The sequence below is a fragment of the Pempheris klunzingeri genome, chromosome 5 (assembly GCF_042242105.1).
Source record: "Pempheris klunzingeri isolate RE-2024b chromosome 5, fPemKlu1.hap1, whole genome shotgun sequence".
In the NCBI taxonomy this organism is placed as follows: Eukaryota; Metazoa; Chordata; class Actinopteri; order Acropomatiformes; family Pempheridae; genus Pempheris; species Pempheris klunzingeri.
In genome coordinates this window covers 8015848-8025233 of record NC_092016.1, presented here as the reverse complement: position 1 = coordinate 8025233, position 9386 = coordinate 8015848, and the positions used below count along the sequence as shown (strand labels likewise).

Sequence of the window (9386 nt, the reverse complement as noted above, 5' to 3'; positions counted from 1 at the left end):
AACGCTGGTCGGGCATCAGTTCAGACCAGTGACTCACATGTGAGCAGCAGCTTCATCTGCTTCAGTGTTTACTGACACTGAAGCACCCACAGCGCCCCCCGTCTGTGCAATGAAACCTCACTGGGAGACACACACTGTTGCCTCTGAGACAACATGAGGACATTTATTCATTGGCAGTAATGAAATACAATATCTGGTGGAGAAACTCAAGATGTTTAAGCTGTCAGAGCTTCTCAAGGGATGAAGACCACGACATGCGGTTGAAAATCCTCCAACAGCTTGTACGTGAACCTTTGAGCTCAGTCTCTCCAAGTGGGAAGGAGTGATGGGATCATTTTAGTGATAGTAGCAGTACAACACTATAAAAATACTTCATAACAAGTATCATGAGCAAAATGTGCTTAAAGTATCAAAAGTAAATTGCTCATTATACAGAATGGTCTGATTTTGAATCATTAACATGTCAACAGTGCTTTAATGCTGTTTGCAAAACTTAATTTATGAACTGATCGTATGTTGTGTATGTGAAACCATAATATGAAAAGTAATTATAGCTAAAAAGTACAATATTTGCATCTGAAATGTGGTGGAGTAGGATAAAGTAGCATAAAATGGAAATACTTAAATTACGTATGAATCTCATAATTGTACTTACAGACAGTACTGAGTAAATGTACTTAGATACCTTCGACCATGAGATTCACTTCACCAAATACTATTCACAAAGCTCCAGACTGAATATCCAACTAAAATGATTTTGCAGACACCTGTATGTGAAACACTGGCATCATGTCGCAGACTTACAAACCAAATGAAGGTGTTACTGGCACTTTTATACCATGATTGACGTAAAAGTTATTTATTATTTGGTGATCGTGTATAAACATTTGGCAGATATCTTAAAAAAGGACTTTAAATAATGAAATTATTAATTTAACCCTTCACTGAAAAATCTGATAAACCCACAATATTATTCACTATAGGGCAACAAATACCTGAAAAAATGTCAACTTTTGATTTGAGAAGATCTACACAAATAAGAGTTGGATTTATTATTATTATTATTGATTGGAGATAAACTTGACAGTTTCCCAATATGGTGGTCCATTTCAATTGTGCGTTTAAAAAAAAATACAGTTTATTTTATGGCTCAATGCCTTCAATAAAAGCTGCTTAGACAAAACATACAAAATGTTACAAAACATTTGTTAACAATTTCTTTACAAAAAGGAGCAGGGTCGGCTTCAGTGCTTATCACCTCCTCCAGTGCCCGGTGCTGTTCAGGAGACAAAAATTCTTAGTGCTTTCTTAGTACATGTAATTTTAAATTCTGTGAGCGTCAGATTGTGTATAATGTTGATATGTGATGCTGAATTCACCTGTAGTCTGCAGTAGCTTCCAGTGTGCCTGCAGTCTGTGTCTCAGTCTCTCCAACGCCTCCACATCCTCCATCTGAGGAGCATGAAGCTGCCCCAGGGAGGGGGCAGCATCCCCGAGGAGAGAGGAGGCTGTGGAGCCAACACATGCCTTCTCACCTTCCTGAAATGAAAAAAAAAATTACTGACCACTGTTGTAGAACACGCTGCCATTTAAACCTCCCCAAAAAATGAAGCCAAAGAAGAACATTTGTATTTCCGAGTCGTCAAGAAATGAGATGGTATTTACTCTTCTTTTATCAAACTGGTCCCAGCCTTCTTACCTGCAGGAGCACCAGAGTGTGTCCCTGAGCCAGGCCCTGCAGCAGGCCTGTTAGCTGTCGCCACACACTGTCAGGCAGCCCGCTATCTGGCGTCCGAACCAACACAACCAGACTGGGGTCGTACTCGTATCCCAGAGCCAGGAGGAGGCCCAACGCGGCCTGTGTGAACGCCGACACGTCACTGCAGCCCTGTGGAAGGACAATCAAGTACACTTATGTTCCCAACAATATTTACTGAAATATTACAAAGGGAGATTGAAAATTGAAGCTCATGTACATTATATTAAATCAAATGGTTAAATTGTGTTTTAGAGGTCCAAAACCTAAATATGACCAAATCAAAAATAGATTTACATTAGAAGTATTTAAGATTATATGCTGGAAAGGATTCAATGATTATTTAGATAGATTACTTATTTAGATATCACCTACTGGAAACAATATATTGATTTAAGATCTTTGTCATGATACTGCCATAAAGAAAGATAATAAAATCTTAATACTGAATTAGCATCTAGTACTATAAATCCATCTCTGAATTGTGCTTTCTACTACCGTAATCCACAGTACCTTCTTCAGACACACAGGAATATAATATTTGCATGTCTGTTCCTCTGACTCTTTGTTGCTGAACTGCACCAGGAGTGTTTTCCTGAAGATGGAAAGATTTCAGTCATCACATTGTTCATGCTGTGGACAAATGCCATTCATTAGCTCAACGGGGAACAAGTTTTATCACAAAATCTACTTCAGGGGGCGCGAATGATAATCACCCGTCCTCTGTGCTGTGACTTGGGACCACTGCGTCTCCGACACACACGACCAAAACCCTGCATGATGAGAAGGAGGTAAACATGTTGACTTCACTAGTAAGTCTTCTGTTGGTTTACCCATATTCAGTAGAGTCAGCTTGTTCTTTGAAAGGTATTTTCACCTCAGATAGTCTTATACTGTTAAATACTATCTATATTATTATAGTTTGGACACTGTCAGCATTTCCGAGGGACATTTATCATTAACTAATTTATCATTTATTATTAACTTTGCAGTTGGGTGCTAAAAGTGTATCTGCAAAAGAAGTCTTCCCATTTAGTTAACTACAAGCTGAGCGCAAAAATCCCGAAAACACAAAACACCTGCAGCCTATAAACATTTTAACAATGTTAAAACGTTCTGGAAAAAAACACTTACTCGCTGTCTCGCTGAGAGTTAAATAAAAGGCCAGATGCCATTCTCATACCTGTCCAGGAAGTGTGGGGCTACAGCCAGTAGCTAGTTAGCTTAGCTTTAGCATAAAGACTGGAAAATGGGAAACAGCTAGCCTGGCTCTGTCATTTGGTAACAAAATCCACTTATATACACCTGCAAAGCTCACTAATGAACATGTATCTCATTTCTATGTGTTCATGTACAAACTACAAGTTGTGGTTTTACAGTTGTTCATATTAGCAAAGACCAGCAAAAGTCTTTATGCTAAGTTAAGCTAAACATCTTCTGACTGTAGCTCCATATTTAGCATGAAGACACAATTTCAAAATGTAGAACTACTCCTTTAAGGGTGGACGCTTCAAGGCTATCTTTCTTATCATTAGATCACCTTTCACATCTTGTACATATGGATTAGATCCAAGTTGCTATACCGGTTGCTGAGAGCAGATGCAGCATGCTGGACAACACACATCATCGCCATGGAGACGTCACGGACCAGCGCCAAACCATTGCAGATCTGAGAGGTAATAATCAAATATAATGACATCTGTGTGCAGCTCATGCAGCCCAGTAAGCAAAGCAAAAGTGTGTTTAGAAGCAGATCAAATCACATCGCAGCACTCGATAAGACAAGACACAGATCATTTACTGGCTGTACCTCATTCTTCTCCATTTTCTCTACGAGGGCAATAAGACTGGAGAGGGCTGTGAGAGCGTCAGTGTCATCTGCATCTTTGAGGAAATGCTCCCTTAATGTGAAAGACAAGAACACATTTTGTGTAATGGAGAAGATGAAATCATTATTATAAATACGCCTTTAAATTCAGCAAACTCCAATCCACTTCTGAAAAACTCATGACAGAGAAAAAGCTGATGACTGTGAATGACCTTAACTTAAATGGAGCATCATCAGCCACAGCTCGATACCTGAGTTTGTTGACTCTGACCGGATCGGGATCGTCTGAGCAGCTGAAGCGTTTACATCTGTCTGGGCAGGCCACACCATTAGGAAGGACTAAAGCAGTGCGGAGAGGCGGAGTGACACGTTTTGGAGGCTCTGGCCACACCTCTTCTTCTGCACTTTTCTCCTCTCCTGCCTTCTCCGTCTTTTCCTCCACTTCTTCTTCTAATTTAATGCGTTTTGTGCTGATATCAGAGGGGGGCGTCTCAGCTGGAGAGAGAAGTTATGAAATATTTTGAGGCCCATATGAGGCTTTTAAAACACACCTCTCAGACCAAACTGTCAAGTTGCATTGTGGGTACTGTATACACAAATGTGTGGGGGAAAAAAACCCCAAAACAATATCTCTAGTTGTGCTTCCTTTACTTTAAATTGTCCATCATAAGTTTGCTAAATCAGCGAAGAACTCCTTTAAGAAATAGCTCAAAAACAATGATGTGGATGTTATACCTGCATGTTTGAGGCAAGACCAGTACTGCCTATGAGCTGATCGAACACCGTGAAGGGACTCAAGTGCACTGGAAAGGGAAAAATATATTAGTTACGCTTAGAAATCACACACAAACAGAAGCTGAGGTTTGATCCATGAATGTGACTGATGGTGAGACAGACCTTTGGCATGGACCATCGAGGTTTGCAGGACGAGGCGCAGGATCTCCGAGCAAAGTCTGAACTGTCTGACACACAGACTGGGCGAGGGAAGTCAAGTGGTATCCTCCCTGGAAAACATTTGCCACAATGAAACCCTTTACAACCCAAAGTTCCTCCAAAATGGAGGCAATAGTATGTCTCCAGGAGGGCAGCTGTTTCATACATTTGTGTTGATGTTAAGTATATGTTCTGTGGTCTGACCTCCAGCACAGCACACAGTTTCCCTCCAGCGAGGTTCATCAGGAGGTGAGTGAGGTGGGCAAAGATGTCTGGGCTGGCACACATTTCACCCTTAAAATAGAGACAATGTACTTCAGCATAAAACCACCATCTACTATGACCTAAACAATAAATATATAATTTAATTTACACATTTCTGACATGTCACCAAAAACCAAACATTATAAACTTTATAAATTAGAATTTATGGCAGGGCAGCTAGTAATAGATTGTATCAGTGCAAGCTTTATTATTGCGATGTATATTCAGTACCTCTGGGTCTCCGATCGCTGAGTCAAAGCCTGCACACACCAGCACCAAGTCAGGGCAAAACTGTGGCAAAAAAAAAAAAAAAATACACACTTAAAAAAAATAACATCCAACACATCCCTATTTGTTCACAATGTGGTTTTCAAATGTCTAACCTCATATGCAACTGGCAAAAGGATGTGAAAGAAGACTGACAGGTAGTCGCTGTTCTTCATTCCCACCTGAAATATCATAATGGGACAGCATTAATAAACACATTCATAGACAAAAACTTGTGCACACACACATAAAAGAAAACCTGAGATTAGTGCTGAAAGGATTAGTTGATTAACAATCAGTTGAGTGACAATAACTCAGCGCCAAATTTACTCCATTCCACCCAGAATAAACTGCATATTTTACCTGGTGGGGAGACTAAGAAAGCAATTTAAATCTCCACTTTGGGCTCTGTTAACTTAACAATTTAAGGATTTTATACATCAAACTGTTCATTAACATAATAATTAACATTACATGCTGCCTTAAATAATTCAATCTTTGTGTTGTTTTTGTATTTAGTATGTTTAAGAAGAGACCATTTATATTATTGTCAAAGCAGATTCCATAAAGTCTGTGCATTACAGTCTTCCAGTCAGCACAAAAGTAAAGTAAAGAAAACAACAAAGAGTTTAAAACTATACAAAAAGTTCAAGTGAACAGCATTTCTATGGTTACTTGCCTTGTTCCATGGTACATTTATATTGAATCCTGCCCCTTTGTCTTTGCCAACACTGTCGTAGTCTGATTCTCTGAGTTGGGGCCAGAATTTCTGATGCTCATAACGGTGCCATGAGAAGTAGAGCACGCTGGGAGGAAAAAGTGTGGTATGCACAGAGTTTAGTGTGCCAGAAGACAACATCCACAGACAACTATTCAGGATTCTACCACAGGGAAAGACTCACCTTGGATCATCTTCAAAACAGTACTGCACCCCTTGACCATGATGCACATCCCAGTCAACTATCAACACCCTGAAAATCCATGAAGATGTAAATAAATATACGGTGGCAGAATCAATAGCGTAGGTCTTGCAAAAATGAAGAGAAAAAGTGTCAAGTCATGTTACCTTTTAAGCCCATATTTTTGTTTGGCATATCGAGCTGCTATGGCCACATTATTGAACACACAGAATCCATTGGCAGCACTGCGCATACTGTGGTGTCCTGGTGGTCTGTGAACGATGGCAGAGAAGTGATAGATCATCATTTTAGTAAATAATTAATCATTTAGTCTATACAGAGATGAAAGTGATGCATTACAACTTCTTTATCAGTATGACAAAACACTTAATATAAATAATATATAAAGTAGGAAAAAGAAGGCTTCGTATCCACAATGGCAATGAATTTTCCTTCATAACTGACTCCAATGTTTCTGTGTAAAGTCTTCATAAACAGATTTTTGAAATACCCAACGTGACTAATTAGAAAAAGAGAAATAATCCACACACAACATTTGAGTATGAACTGTTTCTAGATTGTACAGAATACTGAAACTGGCTGATGTTCAGTCTTCAACTTCCTTATTCAGAGTTTCCCTGATGGTTACTTATTTAGTATCATCTGTCTAAGACTTTCTGTTTCTGGGTTTTATTGTATTCGATGGATCTTCAAACACATTGCTCATCTTATTTTATGCATGTATTTTATTAATTGCTGAGGGAGTGACTCTCTCGGTGTTTGTGGTGAAAGCCTTTTATTGATTGGTTAATTTAAAAAAAAATATATATGTTTTATATACACTCATATCTTTATTGCATTTATACCTTTCACTGTTGTCATTCTTCTCTATCTCATGTTCTGCTTTTTATATTTGCAATAAATATAATGATAAAGAAACAGACAAACATCATATGTAGAACAGAATTACAGCAATGAAAGGTGTTTATATAGTCAGTGAAAGGTGCGTGTACAGTCAATGACTGTATCAATCTTGAATTTTGCATCAAAATAATCTTGAGCTCAAAATAGTGAAATTTGTACACACTCAATGGTACACATCAGTAGAGGTACATCATGGTAGAGTACACATCAGGACTGCTGCCAGCCTCACCTGACCAGAGCCATGCCGTTCCTCACCTTCCCCGTCATAACACTGTCCACTAGTTGCAGCGCGGCCCCTGCAGCCAGCTTGGCACAGTGATAGATGTTCTAGGACAGCAAATGGGAAAGAGGAACGTTAAACCAGGGGGCAAAGTTGGCCTGCTTTCATCACTTCAACCTGAGAATCGTCCCTCTAACCACCGGTGAATGAACAAATGTGAGATTAAGGTGCAGCTGCAACTCAGCTAATGAGAGCATGAAGTGTGGGACTAACTGGGTGGAAGTAGACGTCACCATACTGCAGAGTGAACTCCTTCAGGTCCTCCAGAGTCATATAGGGAGTCTTCTTCACTGCCTCCAAGTACTCCTCACTGTGGAGAGCAGCAGAGCACACGTAGCTGGGTGACTTTAGGTGTTTATTTCAGCCTCACACAGATGTAGAACATTAACTGAACCAGGCGAGGATTCATCACCTGTGAACCAGCAGGATGTCTGCATCCGTCGCCTCACGGACAGGTACGGGAACACAGCGATCAGCCAGACCGTTCTTGACCAAAGCTTCATGACTCACAGTCAGACGCTGGGGTACCTCGATCTTACATGTAGGGCTGGAGAGAAAAACAAAACTGAAATAAGGTCCCATTCAGTTGAATTACATGTTCAATATTAAGTTCAAGTTTGTATATTATGAACTGGGGAATACTTTGATCTGTAACTTAGCGCAACTGTTTTTACATTTGATCATTTCAAATTCACATTTTAGTATCGTTATATTTGCACTTTTTGTGCACAAACTAAACCTAAATAACAGCTAAGAGGTAAAAATGAGGAGTACAACTGGCCTAAAAAATGAATCGGTAAATTAAAGGCATATAAATGTAAATGAAATTAAGGGAAATAAACAAATGTGGCGCCGCTCTGCTGATATTTTATCCTATAAAAGGGAAAAAGGGACTAATCAAACATCATCTAAATTAATGGGATATCATTACTGAACTGTAATAATTTCTTGTAATCAATTTCTTTCTCTTTTTCACCTTTGATTCAACTGAAGAACAGTTTCACGGTTAATGTTTAATGCCCATAGTCTTATGTAGATGTTAACTTACTAAACAAGCCTTACATTGGCTGAAACAAGGAAGTGCTTTGCGTTTTGTTTTAGTGCTTTAGTCCACGATTTATGTGCACAAACAGGAAAATCTCCTCTAAAATATATGAAATTGTGCCAGAGGTCATGCACTGCTGTGTTTAACTGCTCAAATCTGAACTATAGGCCAACATGTCAAAACCAGAGTCAGAGTCATGCTCTTAAGCACAGATGTAAGAGGTGCTCCAACAGAGTACAAAGTAACAGTAAAACTGTGTGACAGAGAAACTGGTGACAAAATAAAGATGTATAGAGTTAACGAAATGACTCTAAAGCCCTAAAGTGGGCGATTTAACTCAGAGACTAAAGGGAATAAGTCCACTGCTGTTAGCATGAAGCTAACGCTGCAGGTGTTCCTCACTAACCGACCGGACTGGATACAACAAACAACAACTTCAGTTCCTACCACAACAACTTAACGCTTTTACCTTCCACAGACCACTTCAAATAATTTGGAGGAAATATTTCCTAATCCGTGCACTAAAACGATCAAATCTTCAACTCATGATACACTTGGGACTTCCTAAAATATAGACAGTAACGTAATTAGCTTATTGGTTACGTGAAGTTACAGAAAGGTTAATGTAGTATGCATTATCACGTCAAACTATACAAATAAACAAACAAGAATTAAAACAAGTGACATATAACACTAAACATGTATGCGCTGCATTTACTTTACTGTAAGCGATTCATCCAGACTCATTTGATTTACTTAGCTAACAACATTACTAAACACCAAAATTTACGATCAGTGCAGGAAGTACAATTCATCTGCAGCTGTTCAGATTTTATACTCACTCAACCCAGAGCAGTTTATATTTGGTCATCTCCTCATCATAAATCAATGCAGTCCCCATCTTCACTGTAGACTGCAACACATGCGGTGTCGTTTCTGCGGTGCAAAACTTTCCGCCCGTTTCTGACCTTTTCTGCAAAAATGTTTGCAAGAAGTAATTGGACAGAGAATCAATAAGTGAGCTGCTGCAAATGTTGACTTTCACGCATCAACGAATACCGGTAAGATCCCTTTATATTTATATTCAGCTTGAACACAGTGTGGACAAGGGTCAGGTCCATCGAGCATCATCTTCTATGAGCGTTATGGAGGTTGTCAAACAGTTTAATGGTGCAGTGGCGCCACCTGCT

The 9386-nt window shown here is 39.3% G+C and overlaps 1 protein-coding gene across 1 annotated transcript; it reads right to left on the bottom strand.

Moving 5' to 3' along the window:
• Nucleotides 1–1073: 1073 nt before the first annotated feature.
• hdac10 (histone deacetylase 10) lies at nucleotides 1074–9258 on the bottom strand. Its single transcript, XM_070831041.1, has 20 exons — nucleotides 9039–9258; nucleotides 7564–7698; nucleotides 7365–7461; nucleotides 7101–7198; nucleotides 6115–6219; nucleotides 5951–6019; nucleotides 5728–5854; nucleotides 5165–5230; nucleotides 5013–5072; nucleotides 4722–4811; nucleotides 4482–4588; nucleotides 4320–4387; nucleotides 3836–4079; nucleotides 3567–3657; nucleotides 3340–3425; nucleotides 2473–2529; nucleotides 2270–2351; nucleotides 1700–1888; nucleotides 1380–1539; nucleotides 1074–1276 (listed from the first exon to the last, which is right to left on the bottom strand). Exons 1-20 carry the CDS (start codon nucleotides 9095–9097, stop codon nucleotides 1245–1247), a joined length of 2022 nt encoding a protein of 673 aa, XP_070687142.1. The 5' UTR covers nucleotides 9098–9258; the 3' UTR covers nucleotides 1074–1244.
• Between the last annotated feature and the right edge of the window lie 128 nt (nucleotides 9259–9386).

What these genes read in the sequence shown, in the direction of transcription:
- hdac10 (XM_070831041.1), bottom strand. Translation starts at nt 9,097, where the DNA reads ATGGGGACTGCATTGATTTATGATGAGGAGATGACCAAATATAAACTG. An exon ending in TAAATGTACCATGGAACAAG is followed by an intron (nt 5,231 to 5,727) that starts GCAAGTAACCAT and finishes ATGATATTTCAG; the next exon opens with GTGGGAATGAAGAACAGCGA. An exon ending in ACACTCTGGTGCTCCTGCAG is followed by an intron (nt 1,540 to 1,699) that starts GTAAGAAGGCTG and finishes TTTTCATTTCAG; the next exon opens with GAAGGTGAGAAGGCATGTGT.